This window comes from Alligator mississippiensis, chromosome 4 (assembly GCF_030867095.1).
Source record: "Alligator mississippiensis isolate rAllMis1 chromosome 4, rAllMis1, whole genome shotgun sequence".
Taxonomy (NCBI): Eukaryota; Metazoa; Chordata; order Crocodylia; family Alligatoridae; genus Alligator; species Alligator mississippiensis.
In genome coordinates, this window is record NC_081827.1 from 172,475,212 (window position 1) to 172,498,262 (window position 23,051).

A 23,051-nucleotide genomic window follows, 5' to 3' on the forward strand; every position below is an offset into this window, starting at 1 on the left:
TGCCAATAGCAGAGTGCGGGCCACAGGGCTGCAGCCTGGCTGGACTGGCACTGGGCAGGAGCCACCTCTGTGGCCCAGTTGGTGAGATGCTGTGGGAAGGTGGAGAGAGGGGCAGAGACTTGGTACTACTGCTGCTGGGAGCCCTGTGCCAGTCATGCTGCCATGGCTGCCAAGATTTGGCACCCCCAGCAGCAGGGGTGGGGTTTGGTTTGCATGGGCAGTGATAGAGTGATCCTAGCCCCAGGCACCCCAGCCACACCCCCCTGGGCAGTGTCCTCTGGCCACCCCACCCCTGCCCCTGCCCCTGAGAGCACAGGCATTGGCCCCTGGTGCCACCAGCCTGGCCACGCAACTCCCCACTACCTCTGAAGGAGCCCCCTTTCCCTTCCCCTGCTGGAGGTGCAGGTGCCTCCGGGTGGGCCCTGCTGGCAACAACATGGAGCTGGGCTTGGCAGTGACACCAAGTGCTGCCTCAGCCCCTCCTGCCCTACCTCAGCCCCAGCATCCAGACAACTTCACTCAGTGTCAGTAGGCACCCACAGTGTGTCACGGGAACATACACATGTCTTCTCTCCCCCACACATGCCCCACATCCCCTCCCTACACATATCCCCTCCAAACACCCCTGCTACATGTCGTGGTAAACACACGCAGCAAACTTTAGGTCAGGTCAGCAGAAGCTTGGTTTATTAGAGAATGCATTCTGGACAGACTCATACACAATTGGAGAATTGTGAAGAGGTCTGACCTCGTACAACAGGTGAGGCGAGTTCATATAGAAAATATGACATCATAAGCATAGCTATGATATAACTAATCAGCATTTGCCACAACTTTGTTAGTAAAGCGCATGTCTTTTTATTTTATGATTATGTTAGCAAAAATGTTACTATCTCTCGTCTAACTAGCAACCTTAGGGTTCACTTCCCACTTTGGGCTGACTCAGCAGGCCGGTTTGAGGTTACTTTTGTGCTAAGCTTTTGTTTTTTACTAGACTAGGGCAGGATGGTCTTAGTCTGTGTTAGTTTAGCAGTTTTGGGTCATGACCTTTTTTGACTTCCCCATAGCCTAAGCTGAATACAGAGTCAACTCCATTTTTCTCTTCTTCCACACACACATGCCTCACAACCCCACCCCCCCCCAAGCCTCCTGGACAGTCCCCAAGCCCTGGCCCTCTAATCCCATAGGTTTACCTGTATCCGGCTGCCAGGGTTGCTTCTACCACCCTTCCTGTCTGTATTGCCAGCCGTGTGTGCATACCTGCACATGGCAGCCCCTGCCTCCCCCTGTTCCCCCTGGCCCCAAGCAGCTCCTTGCAGTCTGGAACTCTGCCAGCCTCCAAGGGGAAACTCATTGTTTCCTGATTCAAAGGGGGAAAATCCAGGTTTTTCTCCTTTAAAGAGCAACATCTGTGTTTTTCTCCTTTAAAGGGGAAAATCCATGTTTTTTTTTTAAAGGGAAACGGAAAACCCAGATCCCCAGTGATGAGTTACTCATCAGAACACAGTCTACCTCAGCTGGTAGACACAACAGAAAAAATGCCTGCTCTTTTGGAGCCTGCCAGAAGGGGTTCTTCAGGTGGCTGAAGGGACATCAACCAGAGAATGGGTTGCTGCAAGGAGAAATGGATGGGTTGATTCCAAACTGATTTAATTCACAATGTGAAATGTCCCGACAGAAAGACACCGTGCATGCAGTTAAGTCTGTGTAAATTTTAACTTTTCTTTCAGTCCAGGATATTTCATACAGGGTGTCACCTTTTAAAATGTCAAGAAGGTGAAGAGCAGAGAGGAGATGGATGATGTTACTCTGGAAGGTATTAATGGCTGCCATCAAGCAGGTCTTTTAGCCTAAACATGTGGAGAAGTTGAATGGCTTTTTAAGTAAAAACACCTGGAAATAACAGGAAGCTATCATCCCAGAACTGGTCTTAATGGTGAAGCCTGGGCAATGTCTGTTGGATTTCTTAGGGACTAGCTGCATACAGGGGCCCAAGGCTAGGGGACTGTTGGACAAACTGTGTGAGGGAGAGATCATGGATTATAATCTGCAAACAGCAAGACAAATAGTTCTGATCATGGCCTGGAGAAGAAGCAGACAGAAAGGGCTCCTTGGACACACAACTCACAGGAGAGGCAAACTTGGAAATCAAGAACAAACAAATAGCCTGAGCTATTATGTTCAGGAGAACAAGTCACTGTGTGCAGTCTTTATAAATAAATGGGACTGCACCAAAAAATGTACCTGACTGATACCCTCTATTTCTCCATCTAACAGAAACAATTTTGCAAGACCTCAAATACTAGGTCCCTCATGGGGCTTAATGTCAACAGAGGGGCTCCCATTTCCTCATATAATGTGCAGGTTAACCAAAGGCAAGCTTTCCATTTTAACAAAAAGACATGAGGCTCCCTAAACATGAAATGATAAAGTCATCAAAAAAATTTAACTTCCTGTTTGAAATGTTGCCATTATAGTGGTTTCACTTGGGTGTATATCATGTGCTACTGAGGGAGTAATAGGAAGAAAGAGAATGTACAAGTGACTGAGCTGCTTAAACCCACCAGGTTGCCTTGTGGTGCAGTCTATTGTAGGTCTTTCAGGGGGTGGGGTCAAGGTTTCCAGCCCACCATTATCACCATGATACTCTGGATACTCACTGCTCTCAGCATCATTCAAGTCGTTGATGTGACAGGTAAACCATTTTGATCCTCTCCATTACATTTTTTATTATTTTGGGATTATAAGGGCAGCTTTAAATGCAAATACCCTAAATTATATTGCAATTGGATGCATGGGAACTGATATTTCATGCTGATAAAACGGATACAAATACAACTTTTTAAAATCACGGTGTTCTGCAAATTTGGTCTTCAGAATTTCTTTTTATTTAACCTCAGTTAGGATATGTTTTGAAATGGCATAACATAGCCTAGGGTACATTTGCCCGCTGGGATTTCTTAATTTTGAACATTGGATAGCTTTTCTTTATTTTTGGTTTCAAAACGGTTTTCATGAAAGTGATTTTCTCCTTGCATATTTTTGCAAGCTCAGGAATCCCATGTGCATCCCTAATTGTCCTGTGAGTTGACCCCAGTCAGTGGAACTGGGTTCAGCTGTACCCATTGAAAATGAACAAATATAATAAGCAAAAAACCAGTTACTTATTAAGAACAAGCTGTTTTTTCCACAATCAACTGGTGCATATTAAAACTCAATCTCCCTACGAAAACAAAAATGATTATTTGCCTATTAGAAACCCTGGAGTGTTACTGAAGCTTTTTAGAATTTCAGTTGTTCTGACTGAGCTTACTCGATCTTATTATCACCTCTACGATGCAGCTTTAGTAACTTCATAACTGCCAGATCTTTTCAAGGGGTATATCAAATGCCAAGCAATGCAAAAGATGATATTTTTTGCTAGGATAATTTCAACTCGAAGTATTTCATGTTGTCAGGTCTACTCTATGTGTCAGCATTTTGTACATTTACAGGAAAAGAGAAACACAAATCTATTCTCCTGCACTGAATTTGTTCAAGATCTGTAATTCTTAAGAATTCATCTCCTTTTTTTTCTCCTTATTCCTCTCCTGTTGTTATAAACTCCTTCTTTGAAACATCATAATTATTTCCCCAGCAGGCAGCTGTGCTAGCAGAGATGACAGTGACTACAGGAAGGGGACAGCAGCATGAGGTGTTGAACAGTTAAAAAAATATCCATGAGGTGTCAGCAGCTTTTAAGCAAATCTTTTGAATTGTGGCATGCTGTATATAATGTAATATACTATGTTATATTATATAGTATAATAATACACAAGCACACTGCCTGTGGCCATGATTAAGTGTTTCACTTGTCATAATAGCTTCTTTGGGACTACACAAATGCTTAGAGAAGCATATATGTTTGAGGCTTATTCAGGTTCTGATTTTTTGCTTGTTTCATCTGCACTGTAGCTCCTAAGATGATAGAGGCTTAATAAGTGCACAATATTAAAGTTGATTCTAAGATGAGAGAGGCTTAATAAGAGGGCAGTATTAAGGGTGATCCAAGTTTTGCAGTTAAACATCTATTAAAATCAATGAGAATGCTGTCTGCTTAAAAACTACAGAATCTGTCCTGTTTTCTTACTGAAAAAAACCTACCTCATAGGATGCTTTGCCTAAAATCATAGAAATGTAAGATTGGGGTTGGCATCTCAAGAGATCCTTTACTATATACCCCTCCCCTGAGGCAGGATCAAGTGTACTTAGACCATTTCCGGTGTATTTGTCAAATACTGGACTTGAACCATAGTTTTTGTATTAGTACCATTGTTTTAAAACATTTTTCTTATTAGTCTTTCCAGCTGGAGAATTATTTTACTAGACTAACAAAGACGCAAGTGGTTATATTTGTCTGAGCAGAATATATTTTGTAAATACACTATGGATTCCCACTACCATATGTTGCACATGGTCTTACTATAGGAATGTACTATAGGAAATGTACTATAGGAAAATTGATGGCTTACAGTTTTTCTGGGTTAAAAAGTGCCCTCTAACTGGTATGTTGAATGCTCTCTGGTGTTTATACAAGGTAAACTAAATTACCCGAGATTAGGATGACACTAATACGTTTCCTCTTCTCTGAACAGATCGAACTCCTAGGCTCAGCAAACTGAAAAACTGGGTTTAATGAAAGCAGTAGCATATCTCCTTGCATTGACTACCTTTCTTCATACAGTACTTTAAATAAGGGAAGGGAGATTAGCAAGGACGGATATCTGTAGTGACCAAAGGGCCCCACATCATAGAGCAGCTGGATGAGTTAGCCATCCAAGTACCTTGAAAACTCTGAATGTAGCTGAGTATCACGGATCAGTGACCAGAGGATAGATTTACCTTGTTTTCTTATTACTATCTTCTTTAGTTACCTTCAGTTCTTCCCCTTCCCAAGGAGTTCAAAGGGATCTTTTTCCTATTCTGTTTTTAAAGAATAACAGTTTAACCAATCAAAATCTCATCCCATATTCTTACTACTGGCAAAAGAATTACAGAAGTCAGTGCCCCTCTAGAACAGGAGAATAATACTCTTTTCATCTCTATTTTACCAATCAAAAATAGAACATTTTAAAACCCCTGCTGATGAGTCACGGAAAGCTCTGGAAAATAATATTTTTCCATACATTGTTTTCGCTATTTCTGTTTCTTGGCAACACATGACTTCTATGGAGCTTCACTTGCAGCAAGCATTTAAGATCAGAATGTCAGTGTTTTACTGACATTATGTCTGCTAAATATATTCTCATAATGAGAAGTTCTACCCCCTCTCGTGATATAGGTTAAACATGAAGATACATGGTCAACAAAGCTCTAAGAGAACTTACATAGACTATGTTCATTAATCACTTAGAAAATCTAAGGTCCTGCAGACACTTACGTAGGCACTCAGTTTTGCTATAGCGAATGTCCTGCGGATTTTAATTATTCTGCTCCAGGCGTTACCAATTTCTGAAATTGTAGACAGCGATTTTTCATAACCGTTGCTTTCTGAGTTGGTTAATGCCACATACATTTAGGACCCTATACAGTTATTTATGATTATATAGCACAATTGAAAGCAACCTTTGAAAACAGCAATTATAATCTTATTTATGGGGAAAATACACAAAAATGAAAATGCCTACTAAATGGTTCAGGGGTTTAGGTTGTAGCCGTCTGGTACTAAATGGTTCAGTGTTCCATCATTTTTTACAAAAAATTCTTAAAGACAAGATAAGCCTGAACTTTACTGGTGCAACATTTGATCCCTCCAAGTCTTTTAGAGTGCTGGTTTGAAATCCTATTGGTTTAGCTCCTGTTGAGGAGTTATTCAAGTCCTATTCAGGTCACAAATAAAATAAGAAATTGATGGCCTAATCTTATTTTCTTGTGGAAGTAATACACATTTTGGCATGGCTGCCTTTCCCCAATACACTGAAACACAAGACTAGGATAGCAGGACTATAGCAGATCAAGATTCTGGAACTTGGATAGATCTGTGAGTTAAGTGGGGCACTCGCTTGTATTATGGCTCATCTAATACACTTTGCTTTCATGAGCAAAAATTTGTTTTACAATATGGAAAGACACATCAATCTATTTTTATGGAGATATGTACTTTGATATGTGATCTGTGATTTGATACAGCAGAGCCACCTTTTATAGCAGACCCTGTAAACACGGCTGAACAAGTCACTTGTGAACAGTCCGCATCTACTGACCTATGAAATAACTTTTGTTCACCCTATGGTTTCTATATTTCATGTCCCTGAATAAAAAACTACAGAACATGCTCACAACATCTATTTTGCATTGCAGGGCTAAGAGATTTGGCTGTAGGTCCAAGAAGTGGGAAATGATTTTAAGAAATATACCTTAGGAAGGAGCATCAATAGATTCTAAACTCATGCTGTTACAAACACTTTGCTGTGGGTGCAAAAATGCTCTGACACTGCAATTAGGTTAAAAAGTTCAAGGTACTTGGCAATACATACTACGCATCAGAATGAGTCTAGGCTATAGCAGCGAAGTACTGTGGAAAGTTATTAAGGTCATTCAGCCAGCTTAAATGGTACCTTCTGTGGCTTCTCTAATGAGACATTAGATTGGTTTTCTTTGCCACAGTAATTACCTAAAAAGGTCTGCCCCGCAGCATCCCCTTTCTTTTCATACATATTTGTGAGAGAAGCAGTTTTCTAGTTTGCTGATGCTTTGGTAAGATTCAGCTAAAGAATAGGATACCATTTCATACTGTAAGCTTACTGGGCTGCAAAATATCTCTTTATTATGGGGATATAAGCCCCAAGACCATGAAGCCCCAATTCCAGGTGCTACTGCAGTACAAATAAGAATACAGATATTTTGCTGAAAGTCTTTTTTTTCCAGTTATCCAAAAAGGAGGAAAGAGTTCATCGCCATAGGATTCCTAAAACCAAGATGTGGCAAATACAGAATTATTTTGTTGGGGGGTTGGAGAGAGAAAAGCAGGGTATTTTGCACACCAACCCTGATCATGGCTGATATTTTCCAGCTAGTAAAAATATAACCAGCCACTACATTTTTAAAAGTGCTAAATCCTAACTAAACTAAGTGCAAACTCATTTTTAAACTACACTTGATTAAAATTAGCTTTGTCAGAAAAGGCTGATTTAATGAAACTGAAATATTTCGCTGAAATATGCAAATTTCAATGAAAATTTTTTGAACTACAGGGAGGGTCCTGACAGACCTCTCTCATTAACAAGAGTTGGACTTCAGGATCTGTGTTGGGGGGATGTCCTTTCTGTGGGAGATTTTGAAAATAGGCATTTTGATTCCAAACCAGAAAAAGAATTTCAAAATTCTGAAGTTTCCGATGTAATTAAAATTTTGAGTTTTGCCAGCTTTGATGCTAGATATGGTGGAGCAAGAGGCCAGAACCTTCTGTTCCTGTGCTGGTGAGGAGGGCTCTGCAGAGCTAGTAGGTCAGCTTTCTCTGTCCCATACTTTCTCCTTCCACAAACAGCACAAAGACCTAGGTGCTGGCAGTCCATTTTCAGAATGGGAGAGTGGTCAGCTTTGGCAGTGGTGAGGTGGCTAGCAATCTATGTTGGCGGCTATGAGGAGGTACTCATCTTATGTATGTTCAAGGTACCAATGGGAGGGTTGCTTCTATTATTCACTCCCTGTATCTGGTGTTGACAGACATACCCACTCCCGTCCTGGACAATTCCTCTCCTCTCAAGGTGCTCCATCTTTCTTCTAACTTCCATTTTTCTCCCCATCTCCAGCTATTCCCTTTTTCTTTCTCAACTGATATTTTCCAATGGCTGGTAGGGCAGTACGTGCAATGTAGAAAGCTATTGGTTCCCCTTCTGCACCTCTAGAAATTCATTGGTGAGTAATGAAGGAAGCTTCACTCACTCTCCTGCCATTCAACTGGGAAGCTGAGGAATGGGAACTGAACAAGGTCTTCCAGATGGTCACAGGCTTAGATCTGACTAGAACTTTTGGGGACTTTAAACTTGTGGAAGGCTACCTGTTCTGACAACACTTTGCTGAGAAGGCTTCTTATGTCCAGTATAACATTTCAAGGGTGGAGGCTTGGCATTTCATAGGCAGAGAGAACCTACATTAAGCAAATGGTCTGGCCACTCACCTTATATATTGAAGACCCAGGTCCAAGTCCTTCCTCTACCCAAGTTAGAGTAGGAATTAAGTGTACAGGTGACTCTGTAGTTCATCAGCTCTGAGGCACTGTTGTAAGATGTGGGAGATGCAAATTAAAGACCATGATCTAAATAAAGCAGGCTGAGGGAGAACTTCATCTGTCATCTTAGGGCAGTGCCCTAGCCCCTAGCATGTGTGAATGTGCTCACTCTCACTTTCCTTTCTTGTGCAAAACAATTTCCAAAAGTCTCAGTTTTGTCTTTATCTGGACAAATCACAATCACATTTGAAATACAGAAAGCTTGACATTTATGTATGACAAAATGAAATCCTCATTTTCTGGGAGCTTTTACATACTCCATTACTCCCTTACTGCTCTTAAATTCTTAGATCCCAAAGATAGTGGGGAAGGAATATAGACTTTACAGTAGAGGGTGTAACCAGAGGCAGGAAAAGGTATCCTCATTATCCTTCCCCAGGACTGTGCTGATAGTTCTGCCAGAGCCTGCAAGGACCTTTTAAACATTTTGTCCAAGTGAATATGACCTTCCCTTACCACTCCCCAGTTAGAAGTGACCCTTACATGAGATTTGTGTGGTCATATACCTGCTAAAACAGATTATGGCAAGTCTTGCACCTGGTAAGTTACTCCTTCCCTAAAATGGTTTAGGAGCTAAATCTTCTTTTTGCTTCTTTCCAGAAAAGCAAAGCAAGGTATCAAGTGGGAAAAACCACTTCCCTTGTAGAAGGACTGCTTCATGCACAGTTCTTTCAGTGTTTTGACTCTTCACACAACGTAGTACAGAGACTGAGATGACAGTAAACATTTCCTGTTTATGCAGGAAATGTTTAGGCCAGTCAGATCAAAGGGGATAAGGCCTTGATATAAAATATATTTGCAGACCATTACTGTGACAACTGCTAATATGCCACCAACCTTGTGTCATTATCTGCTCCACATAAAAGGCTAAGATTTTCCTGTAGGTGCTAGTGAGAGGAACATATTTAGGGTTAGCAATACCAGGTTCAATCCCATGGGATGGCGTAAGTGAAGTGTGTTCCAACAGTAAGCAATTTGCCTTTACAAAGGCTGTTTTTTGTATTGCAAGGTCTATAATTTGAATGTTTTTAAATTTATAAGGTGGATAGAAAATGCATGGTATATACATATTCCAGGTTGGAACTTTCCTTCATCCAACCATATGAAAAAAAACTGGTGCATCATAACCAGAACGGAAGCTAGGACCTCATGTGTTAAATGGTAAGAAAAGCACTACTGTCCTTGCTCATCCTCTCTCTCGCTCTAGTCCAATGCATATTTAACTATTCCTACAAAGTGGAAAAGCTGTAGCAAGAAGATGTCAAGCGAGGCTGACTGTAGACTAGTGGTCAGGGTATTCGTTGGTAGAATCATAATCTTGGTTAGTGCAGGAGCATAGATCAGATGCTCTAATTGTTGTGTGATTTTGAAGTCATATACTATATTTTATAAATAAATGTTTTCCATTATCCCACCCAGAAAACAAGATTTTAGTGACACAGCGTCCTGTGCTCAGAGTAGATAACAAAACCGCTACCTTGGTCTGCAACTATACTTATAATGGAACTGGGAAGGAATTCAGAGCTTCGTTACATAAAGGAACAGACAGTGCAGTTGAAGTCTGCTTTGTTTCATGGAATACAACCAAAGGTAACAATACCCAGTCAAGTAACGGTTTCACCTGCCATGGTTATCAGGATGATCAAAAGAAGCATGTAATCTTCAACCTTTCAAACATGAATCCCAACCACACTGATATTTACTTCTGCAAAATTGAGGTCATGTATCCACCTCCTTATGTCTGCAGTGACAAGAGCAATGGAACTATCATCCATGTGAGAGGTAAGCCATGAAACCATAATTGTCCAATATTCTTTTCCTTTAGTGTACACTCTAATGCTAGAGCTCACAGTAATGTCAGGTACAAAATGGATGTCTCAGAGAAGACAACATTCTTCTACCCCAGATCATATACTGATAATCTAGCTGCTTTTTTTTCTATGTTTTTATCTGTTGGTCACAATAGATGGAAGATGGCTGAGACATGAGTAAATAAATTGAGATTAGGTATTGATTTTATGTACTTGAAGTTTTCTTTATTCTCTTTCTTTAAGACGTGCCCTTCCAACAATCAGAGCTTCTTCAGTCTACAAGATACTTTTGGCTTATGGCAGCAGCAATTGGAGTTTTTGCTATCTACAGTATAATAATAACTGTAGCCTGTATTCACTGTTCGGTAAGAGATTATTGTTTTCCCTTGCTTTATGTGCCTACGTAGCAGCCTTTTCATGCTGTCTTTGCCATGCTCCTACACAGTCATCTTCCTTTATTCATTAGCAACTCCAATTTAGGGACAATGATTTAATGTTTTTTGCCTGGTCAGAAACCAGAACTGCAGGATGCAGGAGAAAGGTGAAGGGGATGCTATCATGGAGGCAGCAGGTGCCCTCTTCTGTGAGACATTCTAGGAAGTGTGATCTTCCATATTGTGTACCGTGTAGCTGTATAAGATAATTTTTTTCTGCTTCCAATCTGCCTTTTCCTTGTATCACTGTGTTTAAATATTTATTTTCAACTAATTACAAAGCAACCTGGCTGCAGTTCTCCCTTTTCAGATTAAATCCTACTTGTGTACTGGGACTCACTTCCATTGCTTATCAAAGTCACAGTTGAACTAGTTGTGCCATAAAGTAGAGGTGTTTGTTGCAAGGAGGCTTCCTAATGATGTGCAAACCGGATCAGATATGGCCATAAGAAAATATAGTTAGGTTATAATACCACTTTGCTCTGAATATGTCAGAGGAAAACTGAAACAGGTACAGCCAGTGGCATCTGTGCCTTGATGCAATACTGTTATTTCAGATCCATAATTTAGAGTTTGAATAATTTTCTATGTGCTGTTTGCTTTTGGTATTGTGGCTCCTGTACTGGTTATCACTAAGAGAACACCTTTTCCAAAGGAGAATGACCATGCTAAACTCTGCTTCTCTGCTACATTTGCCTCATAATAAGTTTTTACCTGGGGCTTCTGTAGCTGTTGGTATCCTCTAGCTCAGTGGTTTTCAACCTGTACCCTGCAGACCCCTGAGGGTCTGCACAGTATATCTAAGGGGTCTGTGAAAGATGACAATGATCAATCAAAAATATGCGAATACCTACACCTATAATTCAAAGGGGTATGCACCTCCATTTGAAATTTCCAAAGGCATCTGCACCTCCATTCGAAATTTTTTAGGGCCCGCAAATGAAAAAAGGTTGAAAACTATTGCTCTACATCACTGGTTCTCAAGGCAGTCCTCCAAAAATGCTAGCTCTTAGTTTTCACTCATTTTTAACTACAGAAAAATACTAGAGCAATTCTTTTGCAAAGAACTCAGAAAGCCCATAGCAGATCAGAATATTTTTAACACTATGGATTCCTGTTTGAAATCTCTGGGTTTATCTTGTTGGGAAATCATTGTTCTAGATCAGTGGTTGGGAACCTACAGCCTGAAGAGCCTTTGGATCCGGCCTGCAGACCCATGGATTCAGTAGTATTTGGCAGCAGGAGGGTCTTATTTGCACCATGCCACAGCTATGCAGTGGGGTCTTTGGCAGAGGGGCAGCTCTCCTTACACTGTGCCATAGTCAGGCAGCACAGGCTCTGGTGGAGTGGGGGCTCTCCCTTGTGCTGCAATGCAGCCAGGAGGCAGGGAGAAGCAATGCAGGCTGCCAGGTCCTAGTGCCCACCTGTCTCAGACCTATGATAGGTCATTTCAGTTCCCCACTGGAAAACATTGCCAACCCCTGCTCTAGATAACAGGTAGTCTGAGTGCTTAGATATTTGCAGTGCTCTTGAATGTTAATAAAGCTGCCTAGAAATGATGGATCTAAATGAGCTTCCTAAAATGATACTTGTCAGCCAGGCCAAGTCTACTTCATCTGAGTTTTTGAAATCAGCCATAGGTTTATTCTGCTTTTGTACTAATTCTACCTCTGTGGAGAAAAACTACCTTGCTTCCTAAATGAACAGGTTTTTTTTCTGTTATAGTCACGCATTTTTTCATACCTGCAAAATCTGTTTCAGCCATGTAAAAATTGCTAGACAATTTAAAATTTATAGGTACAGGAACATAGGACTGGATGAGACCTCCTGAGCCATTGAGTCTTCATGTGTAAAAATCAGGGAATACAGTGGACTATACTGTGGTATAGCTGATATATAATATAATTTATCATCACAGAGTTGCATAAATATAATGTCACATTTATTATTTTAAAGTCAGGAAATATCATAGTAACTAACTTACCCATGTTGTATGTATAAAATGTAAATTTGCCCATGGTTCATCTGTGCAACTCCTCTCCAAGTCAATTAGATTAGTACATAACTAAGGCTAGAATTGCGGTCACTGTATCATCAGCTACCATTTACCAACAAAGCTTATAATGCAAAATAATTTGTGCACATACCACTATGAGGAATTTAATGTTTGAAACACCATTTTTTTCTGTTAATTTCCATGGTACCTCAATAGCTGCAAAATCAAGTAAGTGTACAACTAGGGAACTCCATCCCAAAATGGCAGCAAAAATATAACTGCTGTTTATGTATTGCTATTGTTTCAAGGTACTGATACTTACTGATCAATTTTTTTAGTTATTAAGTATTCTAGATTTAAAAATCTCTTTTATGTAGGTATATATAGGCAACTCACAGATATACAATGTTTTTGACAAATTGTTCTAGAGACTAGCCATCAGTGAGATATAGAAAAGCTGAGAAGACTGAGTTGGATGTATGCAACTTCCCCTTTCTCACTTAAACTTCCAAAAGTAGGAAGCCCTTCCCCTGGTCATTAATTAAGAAGGGCTTGACCTGGGTTAGAATAATCTATTAACTAGACTACTAGCAAATGACTCAGGGCAGTGTTGCTCAACCTCCAGCCCTTGGGCCAAATCTGGTCCATGTGGCTATGTTATCTAGCCAGTGGGGCTCCTCATGGATCCAGAAATTTGGTGGTTGGAGAGTTATTTGCTGCAGCACCCAAAGTTGCCCCAAAACTGCATCTGGTCTGTAGGGTCACTCTGTGGCAAGGTCTGGTGCATGGGGCTGGACCCCCATGCTGGATCACATCCACAGATCAACACCAGGTGCTGACCCCATGCTGAATCAGGCCTGCGGATCAACCCCACCTTCAGGTTGGCCCTGCACCACTTATTCAGCCTGTGGGGCAGGAAGGCTGAGCACCATTAATTCAAGAGATCACAGATTTCCCCTGTGACTTTAGACAAATCACTTAATTTTCTCTGTGCTTCTGTTTTGCATCTCTAAAATGGGCATAATACTTCCCGGCCTCACAATAGCGTGATGAGGCAAAAGTCTATTAATAATGTGGATAGTTTTGGGGCCAAATAGGTAGATAACTAAGATAAAGTTCAACTCTATTTCCTTTTCCCCTTGAGCAGGTGCTCAAACAGTTTATGAATTGCCTTTTCAGGACAGAGATATGAGGGCAGGACTACACAGTTACATATAGGCCGGGGCGTTTTCTGGTACTCCTATTTTGCTTACGTTAACTTGTTAAAAAATTTCTAGTAATAAACCAGGGAAACCCCATGCTGATTGCACTTGTTTTTGCTTCTGCTGAGTCATCTATCAGCTAAGAATGTGATTGTCAAAGAAGCTAAAATGTAATCCTAGTTTAAGGTAATGCTGAAGTTACGTTCTAACAGTAACAGTCCAGGAAATATGCACTAAGACCTGAAAAGTGTACTGTGGTATCCAAAAGCTTGTCCAAGTCTATCCCAACCATGTAGTTGGTCCAATAATCACCCATAAAAATCCTTGCATTTTAGTTTAGGGCATTTACTACCTCAAACCAATATTAGAATTCTTTCAGCAGATAAGATGAAAGACTTGCACTAAATCTGGGTAAATACTACAGGTCATTGTATATGAATGTTTATTTTGATTTCTAAACCAACTGATTTAATTTTAAGCACATGCTAAAATGCTTTCTTGAATACATATGTTTTCCTAATTCAGGGCCTGAAGAAATAATTTTGAGTGGGGAATATGTTTGATATCACAGCCAACTGTTAACTGAAAAAGAGGAAAAACTAAATTCATTATGAATGATTTGCTTCATACTAGAGAACACCGAGCTTCTTGCACGCCACTTTTGTTGGCTTGTTTTGTTTTGATTATGCATCCCATACAGGAAAAACTAACTGCAGAATTATTTTCACACTTCCCCCACCCTTGCAGCTGAAAAACAAGAAGAACCGAATCCTCCAGAGTGACTACATGAATATGACTCCCCGACATCCTCAAGGTCCAAAGAACAAGTGTTACCAGCCCTATGCACCAACTCGAGATTACACTGCATACCGTTCTTGGCAGCCATGACTATCCACTTACCAAACTATACCCCTGGATGTGCTTGTATTCTACCAGGTGCCCTTGGACATGGAAGGACAGCCTGCCATTATCTCATTGTGTTTGCTATTACTGATCACAGATACCTACGTCATAGCAAATACTGGCTAACCTTTAATTGGTGTTCCATAAAAACTGACTATTTTCTACAATGGTAGAACTGATGAGCTACAACTCATATTCAAGCCTGATGGTGGCTCAGGGGGAAAGGTAACATTGGACCCAGTAGGTGGTGTATTTTTAATCTTTGCAATTTTTGCTCAATTGCTCAGGAAGCCAGAATTGTTGATCTTTCCTAATTTCTTATGCCTTATATTTCTCTTTTAACACTTATAACTTGAAGAATTAGAATGTTCTGAAATGCAACCCTAGTTGGTTGCTGTGAAATAAGGCACCAATCAAACTACTGATGCAAACTGGTTCCCTGTCCCTTCAAACAGTGAAAGCTCATTTTAAAGTTCAGAACATATGCATAAGAGAACAGGAGAGGCAGATCAGTTATGGCACAGATCAGCTGTAATGACAGATCAAAACCACTGTACATTAAGTGGGTGATTCCTTTTGCTTTTTAAATTCTTGAGCTGGTAACTGTAATGTCTGCAGCAGGTAGATTTGACTAGGGAGAGGACACCTGAGGACACAATTCCATGCAGTAAGAAAGCAATTGACCTGAAAGGCAGATCTAGAAAATCCAGGGAGGAAAAAAGATCTGCTGCCATCATGAAAAGCCCCTTTTGAATTATGATGGCCTACAACAAAGAAATTCAAGGACTTGAGTAAAATCTTAGGGAAAACTGGTGAGAAAAATATTCATTAGAAAACACTGAGGCCAGATTTTGAAAAAAAGGCTCTGTAACTAATGTGAATCAAATTTACTGAGATCTCTTGCAAATCTATCTACTTCTGGAGCCCAAATAGGAAATGAGCTTTTTAAAAAATCTGAGCCCTATAATGAACAATAGTATCATTTGAAAATCTTCCCTTATGGTCTCCCAATTCTCACTGTGGTCTACAGGAACCTTGAAGGAATATGTTCCAAGTGGGGGATTATGTTCTTATGTAGACAATTCCTTAGGCACACTCATGCAGGAATAAAACAAGCACTGGAATAAACCCTGTTTTGTGATTCCTGTGTGATAGGTTTCCATGAGCAATGCTCACAAAACTCTAATAGGGTTAGTTCAGCAAAAAGTCCTTGTATTCTTGGAAAGAGAGATTCTTCTATCTGAAGTTGAGCAAAAAATAAGAATTTCCAACCTGTGGGAAATTCTGATAGTTCAAGTTTGTTTTCATCCTATACCAGGACAAAAAGTTGAAATAATGAATTTCTTTGCAGAACAAAAATGGAAAAAAAAAATAGCATAAGGAATAGTGAAACAATTTGCTTTGACAACTTTAAAATGAAACAAAGTACCATGACACATCTCCAAATAGAAAAATTCATTTGAGTTTGTTGAACTGACCCAAAACACTGCATATAAAACCTTGCTGCCATGCATTGCTTTATGAGAGTTATAGATCAGCAGTCTGATGCCATCTTTCTCCCTGGGGAGAGTGCATCTCCTATGATGCATATGCCATCATAGTATTTGTGCAGTCATATGCATCACACTCCTTGGTCAGAAGGGACACTATACTGCCTTACAGGAGATGTGGTCAGGTTAGGGAGAGCAGCCTACTAAGAAAAATGGGGGATTGAACTATAATTTTCATGAGGCAACACAGGACAATAGGCAGTGCAATAGCAAGGTGTGGGGGGTGAGCAGGGCAACTGCTCTGGGCACTGAAGTGAAGGGGTGCCAACAGGCACTGCCCAACTGGGGAAGGGCACGGGACAGAGCTGCAAGTGGCTTGTTTGGAGAGGTGCAGGGATGGGGGGAGGGTGGCTCCCGCTGTTGCATGCACTCCTGGGCAAGCATGGTGGGGGTGTGCACAGTGTGAGGGTGGGCTGCTACTGTAGGCTTTGCCCTGGGCACCAAACTTCTTTGCCATGGTACTGACAATAGGGAAATGCTCAATACTGAACTGACCCTTAAGGCTAGGGACAGACATTACATTACATATAAACCGGTTTAAGTGATCAGAAACTGGTTTAAACCTGTAACAGAACAGACATTCAGTGCAAGTAAACCAGTTTGAAAATGGCTGAAATTGGTTTGAGATAAACCTAGTTGAATGTAGTATCAGACTTAACTGATTTGGGTCAAACCAGTTTATGCAATGTCTGTCCCAGACCCTTCGCTGGTTTAAGCTAAACCAGATTCCCCAGCATCCTGGCATACTCTCTGGGCTGGGTGGGGCTCTCTCCTCCACAGCAGAGCTGGCCCCTCCCTTCTGCCCCATGGCTGGAGCTCTGACAGAGACTTGCAGGTTCAGCAGGGGCTGCTGGTTTCCCCATGTCACCCTTCCCCCTCTTACCACTTGCTGCTTAAGCAGAGATCCCTTCCTCTTCTCTCCCACAGCACGGACCTAGCTAGCATGTGGTATGCTAGCTAATGCTGTGTAAGGCAGATACGACAGTGTAGATTTAGGGCTTTTTAGAGCTAATCAACAGCTCAGCTGGTAATATACCTGCATTCCTTCCTTTGGAAAAAACTGTTTAAGAGAGCTTGAACTAATGACCAAGGCTTTATTTTTCTGATGGGGTGGCAAATGCTGATAACACAGCTGATAAATGCACTATTATCAGGAAAGGGGAAGGACCCCTCCTTAATCACAGTGTCGTGCCGGGGTCTGGCCATGCCCCCCTCAGCTCAGCCCAGTGCTCTAGCACTCTCCGACTTCTAGCCTGAGCCACTGCTGGCATGTGCCAGCATTTTTTTCAGTCCAGGGGGATGTCTGTGCAGTTACAAAGTGATTTAGCCTAGCCAGGTTAGACTAACCTGCAAAGATTGAATCAATTCAGGCTCAGGCTTTTTGAATATCTGTCCCTAGCCTAAAAGTTTGATTTCAATTCATTTTAACTGAAATATTCAGATTTGGACTGACCCAACTCAAAACTAAATATTTTGGTTTTGTTTTCCCCAACAGAAATGAAAAAACCTAACCAAATTTAAAATTTTCCTGCTTATAGGATTGATTTTAATAATTATGAGAGAAAGTTCTTGACCAGGTCTAATTTCACCCTTTCTAATTTAAAATTGTTCAGGGTTAATTGCTTGGATAAGTCACAGGAGCAAGGCAGGAATGAGTCTGGGGTGTTGAGAGTTATAGTCCAGTCCCTGATTTTTTCATTGCTCTTAGGCAGCGGTTCCCAACCTGTGGTATGGGTACCACCAGTGGTACCTAAAGTTCTGTTGTTTTAAATTGGTAGTGTGCAACGTGTCAGAGTTCAGGAACCACTGCTCTAAGGAGAAGCAAGCTGCATTGTTTCTTTTGCTGAAAAGCCTACTTTCCCTTTTTGAAGTGGCCTCAGTGTTCTAGCTGGTGCCCTTGAAGGTGGGAAAAGCTAAGCTCTGCCTATCCCTTGACTCTGTTTAACCACATTGATGTGAATCAGGAAGTGGGAACCCAGTGGTTACTCTTTGCACTGAGCAGGACTTAGCCAGGCAGCTTGGGCAGATGCAAGGCGATTCTTTACTCCCAGTCTGTGATAATTTCACCAATGTTAACATATCACCTCTGATGGCATCATTTTGCTGACCTTATGAGCAGACATCCTGTAACTTAACAAATGCATGCTCTAGTTAGAATGTACTGTGAAAATAACATCTTATACTTTCCCACCAGTATAAGGTGAGGTGCAAGTGTGTACAGTAAGCAATTAAGACAGAAAGCCAACATTTCTAGTTTACATTGCGTATATATTGTCATACTCTAGAACTAGAGTGTCTCTTTCACTGGGTCCACACTCCTTAGAGTTTTAGTGTACTTTTTGTAATAATTCTTTAAAATTGTTAAACAGATCTAGTAAATTAATTTTCAGCATTTGTTGACAACTAGTAACTAATTAATTTGTTATAAAAAGGAAGTATTATGTTTTAAAGTAAACATTGGCATAATTTATTTTCCTCTCCTAAAGCTTCACTGGGTTTTTCAGTTGACATACAGACATGTTGTCAGGATAGTATCAAGATGTAGAGAGTGTTTTGTAGTTCACGTCTAGGTATTGAGAGAACTGAATGCGTCATTGACATTAAAGTATTGGAACCTAAGTGGCCAGTTTCTGAATAAATGTTAATTCATATGGCTGATCAAAAAAGAGGAAACAATTGATGTAAATACATGACAAAAAAGTGCATGGAGCAGTGAGGGCGGGGGTGTGTGGGAAGGGATGGGAAAGAGAAAGCATGAGAGCCCTGGAGCTATGTTAAAAGGACATCAACACAGCTTCAGTGTACTGTAGGACATGAATTACAGGCTTCTGGGGATACATGTACTGTGGATAAAATACCAGCAGGTGCCTTTTATCCTTGAGGTCTGATGTATAAAAGCTTAATGGCATATGAGTCCAAATTCAAAAAGGATTTAGGTGCTTTCAAGATTGGCTTCAAAACACCTACATTGTTTCTGTCTGGCTCCAAAAGGAATCCAGAGCTATGTGCCTCGTCTCTCTTTATGGAACATGGGAAGAATTAGACAGTTCAGAAGGAGAACACAGAAAGCCCATAGGTTGGACAAGGAGCCACCAACACCTAGCAAATAGGAAACACTAAGCACAGCGGTCTATCTGAACTCTAACCCCTCTCTATAACTTGGGTTCCTGACTCAGGACTGCAAAAGAGGTGCTTTATCCAACTGATCCAAAGCCTGGAACTTAACCATAGGGGTAGGTACTAGGGGTGTGTGAAATGGGCCATATTCAATTTGGATTTGGCCTGAATTAGGGACAGCGATTTGATTAATTGATTTGGATCACTGTCCCCAATTCGATTTAGCCAAATCTGAATCTGAAGATTGGATGCTGATTCAGCCATAGACACAGCTTTAAATGTTTTTTCTACATACCTCGAGGTACCAGGCATGGCTTGTGAACGGTGTGATGCTGGGGCCGATGGAGCATCCCACAGGAGTGTGTGTGTGTCGGGGGGGGGCCCAATGTGCTCAGCAGCAGACCCGGAAGCAGACCAGAAGCACGTCCGGTCTGCTTCCGGGACCACTGCGAAGTGCATGGGAGGACTCATGCACCCCCTGGCTCAGTGATCAGCCACAGGGGGACCCCGGGTGCTCCCCCAGACCCAGGAGACACCAGTTGCTGAGCTAGGAGGGTGCAGGGGGGGCTCCCAGTATGCTCCGTGGTGGACCCCGAAGTGGACTGGAAGTGCTTCTGGTCCACTTCTGGGTCTGCTGCCAAGCACACTGGCCCCTCCCCCCCCCACGCTCCTATGGAATGCTCCATCTGCCCCAGCATCTCAGCATTCACGAGCCATCTGGTACCTTGAGGTATGTAGAAAAAACATTTAATACTGTGTCTGTCTGAATAGTCGAATCTTTCCGAATCTCTCCTAATTGATTAAGAGGGCTCCAAAGAGATTAAAGGGTCTCCTGATTCAATTCGGATTCGGAGAGTCAGCTACCAAATCAGGCTAAATCTTGGCTGAATCGAATCAGGGACCAAAGCTTCGCACAGCCCTCATAGGTACCTATTAGTATTTTTTAAAGAAGTGAGCAGGGCTCACTCCTTTTAAAATGGCAATTTACAGGGACCTGGTGTTTAGAGAAGGAGATCTAGCTTTTAGGCTCTCCTTAGCCTGAAGAGACTCAACTTATATCCCCTACTGCCCACCAGACTCCCCTGGCTACCAGGCTGTAGGCTAGGCTGTGAGGGGGAAATTCTTCATCCTTCCTGCTGCAAGTGGGACAGTGTGAAGCAAAGAATTGAAGAATCATTGGACCAGAAGGAGAACAAGTATGATGCAGCCTCCCTTTCTACCATAGTGGATAGGACACTCAGCTGGGAGTGGGCAGCTTGGGTTTTAGCTCCAGTTTCCAAAAATATTTGTTTTTTTTAATCCAACTACTGTTGGACATAAAATACACAAGCAGAAACCATTAGTTTCCTGTTAAAGCCAAGTGTCTTGACCAAGTGTCTGAGGTACAGTGTGTGCATCTACACATGTGTATTACTGCAGAGTTGACTGATTAGCTCTGCAGTAAAGTGTCAACATCCACACATCCACCCCTATTATGGCGCAGTAAATTAATTAACTCCTTCACAGAATTGTACTGTCTGGGATAAATACTATCCTATGGTAGAGTAATTTACACTGCTACAATGTACATGTAGACAGTGACTGGGGCTGACTGGGAAACAAGGGTGCTACAGTGAGAGGGCTGCCTGCCGGCTCGAATTGCTGTGATCCCAGGGACCCATATAAATGTTGCGCCTGGGGGAACAGACTCTGGCATGAACTGTACCAGAGTTTATTGTGTTGGGGTAATTGCACACATAGATGCACCCAGTCTGACTCCTCCTTATTTGCTCTCCTTCTGGACACATGATGCTTACATTCATTGTTACACAGTGACCTATCTTCAACAAGAAGGGTAGAAAGTGTTCTCACCTACCTTAGGCTGGTGGTTAGGGTGAATTAGAAGATGAGGATTTGAATCTTTTCAGGAGAATAAGAAACTTGAACCCTGAACTCCTATGTCATCAGCAACTGCTCTAACCAGAAGGCCATTACAAAACAGTAGGTCGTCCTCTGTTGGCCATGTTTAGTTTTTTGCCGGAGCCCAGAGCTGCAACAATTAACACTGTCACCACTCTGGTACTGCCAAATTTCCAGCCCCTTGGGGAATTCCAGCATTGACACATGAAGCCAGGCCAGCGTGCCGGATTGTACCCACAGACTGGCCTGTGGACACAGCTCTTTGCCTGTCATCCAGCCTGCAAAGGCTACCTCCCACCTCTCTATTTCCATAAATGACCTAGCTGTAAACATGTACTGAGTCATTCAGGCTAAGAAGTCAAGACTGGTCAGATTTAATGTTGCTACTACCATGCCTTTGTGTGCCATTAGCTAAGCCACTGGTATGCCTTAACCCAGGGGTGGGCAAACTGGTGAATCCGTCTGGTGGCCAGACTCTATTTCCCAGCAGCCCCTGCCCTGTGCTCAGTTTCCATGGAGATCCCAGAAGTGGCAGTGCTGTGACAGCATGGGGCCAGGGTTTCCGTGGAGACCGGCCCCGGCAGTGCTGACAGAGTACATGGCTGGGCAGGGAGTTGCTTAAGGGTTGGGGCTGGGATCTTGTACTGGTAACAATGTGGTCTGGAGCCAGGGCAGACCTGCAATCTGCTGTCTGCATGCCCCTGCCTTAACCACATGAGTCCAATGGGCTGTTAGGCATGGTTGGATTTTCTATCTTTCAGATTTTCAGTCTCCCAAAATAACAATCTACAGCCCCTCTGCATCCTTCTGTTGGTATACTGCATTTGCTTATATTTCAGACCTTACCTATTTTCAGTTTTCAAATCAGATTGTTAAGTCTCTGCACATTTGTCTCTGTAGTAGCAAAAATTCTCTGTGAGCACCAAGTTTGTTATTGAAGGTGCTGGATAAGAAAATGAACTACTGTGAACCATGCATACAAAATATTGCTTTGGTGCTAAAGATCAAATCTTTCCACTTTCAGCAAGGTTTTTGCTGTGTGACTGGAAAAAGTTTATTCAAACTGAATCACTGATGGAGGTGTGATTTGTTAGTTAGTCACTCTAACCAGAAATCAGGTTAGAGTTTGCAATGCTAAGGTATTATTCTTCTGTCAGTGACCAGAAATGAGCTGGAAAGCATTTGAACGGAGCACTGAGCAGTAATTTGGAAGCCATATTTAGAGTTCATGGGATACTGAGGGAGGGAAACACCGATAGCTGCTTATCTTGTTGCAAATGGATTGTTCCTTACAATTAGGCACTTTTGTCAGAGCATCACATTACAATATGCTATTATTCCAGCCCCATGGGCATGCAGCTATCTGACGTGACTAATTTGGCTGACACAGTATTAGGATGCTGCCAATTTCATAAAAACCCATTTTAGGGGGAAAGAAAAAAAGCTTAATCGTATTTACCTCATGGCTGCTCCAGAATCAGGGCACCAGTTCATATACTTTTTTCTTGTTGTTAAAACAAAACAGACCTGTCTTTTCAGATCTCATAAACCTACATGTAAGTACTGAGTATTGGGGTTAAAGAGATCAAATTTTAGCTTATTTGCCCATTTATATGACCAAAAGCCAACAGTTATCACATGCAATTATTTTCCCAACCACCCTATTATTATGTTGCTACATTATTTCTTTTCCTCTTGTGGCTTTTTGTTTCTACAATTATTCTGGATCAGGATAATACATATTTAAAAGTTGAGACACTCATAAGCTCTTATTTTTCAATCAGGAATGGCCATGTTAAAACCAGCAACAACACTGTTGAAGCTTCTGGGCTAGGACTACTTCATTATGCGTGTAGGGCATGAAGCAGAA

General features: G+C 41.7%; 1 protein-coding gene across 1 annotated transcript in view; it reads left to right on the plus strand.

Moving 5' to 3' along the window:
- CD28 (CD28 molecule) overlaps positions 1-18,773 on the plus strand; it is a 33,037-nt gene extending 14,264 nt beyond the window's left edge. The window contains exons 2-5 of the mRNA XM_019491998.2: positions 2,604-2,695; positions 9,689-10,051; positions 10,324-10,445; positions 14,460-18,773. Of these exons, the coding sequence (XP_019347543.2) occupies positions 2,604-2,695; positions 9,689-10,051; positions 10,324-10,445; positions 14,460-14,600 (718 nt within the window). The 3' untranslated portion in view covers positions 14,601-18,773. The remainder of the gene's footprint in view (positions 1-2,603; positions 2,696-9,688; positions 10,052-10,323; positions 10,446-14,459) is intronic.
- The last annotated feature ends 4,278 nt before the right edge of the window (positions 18,774-23,051 follow it).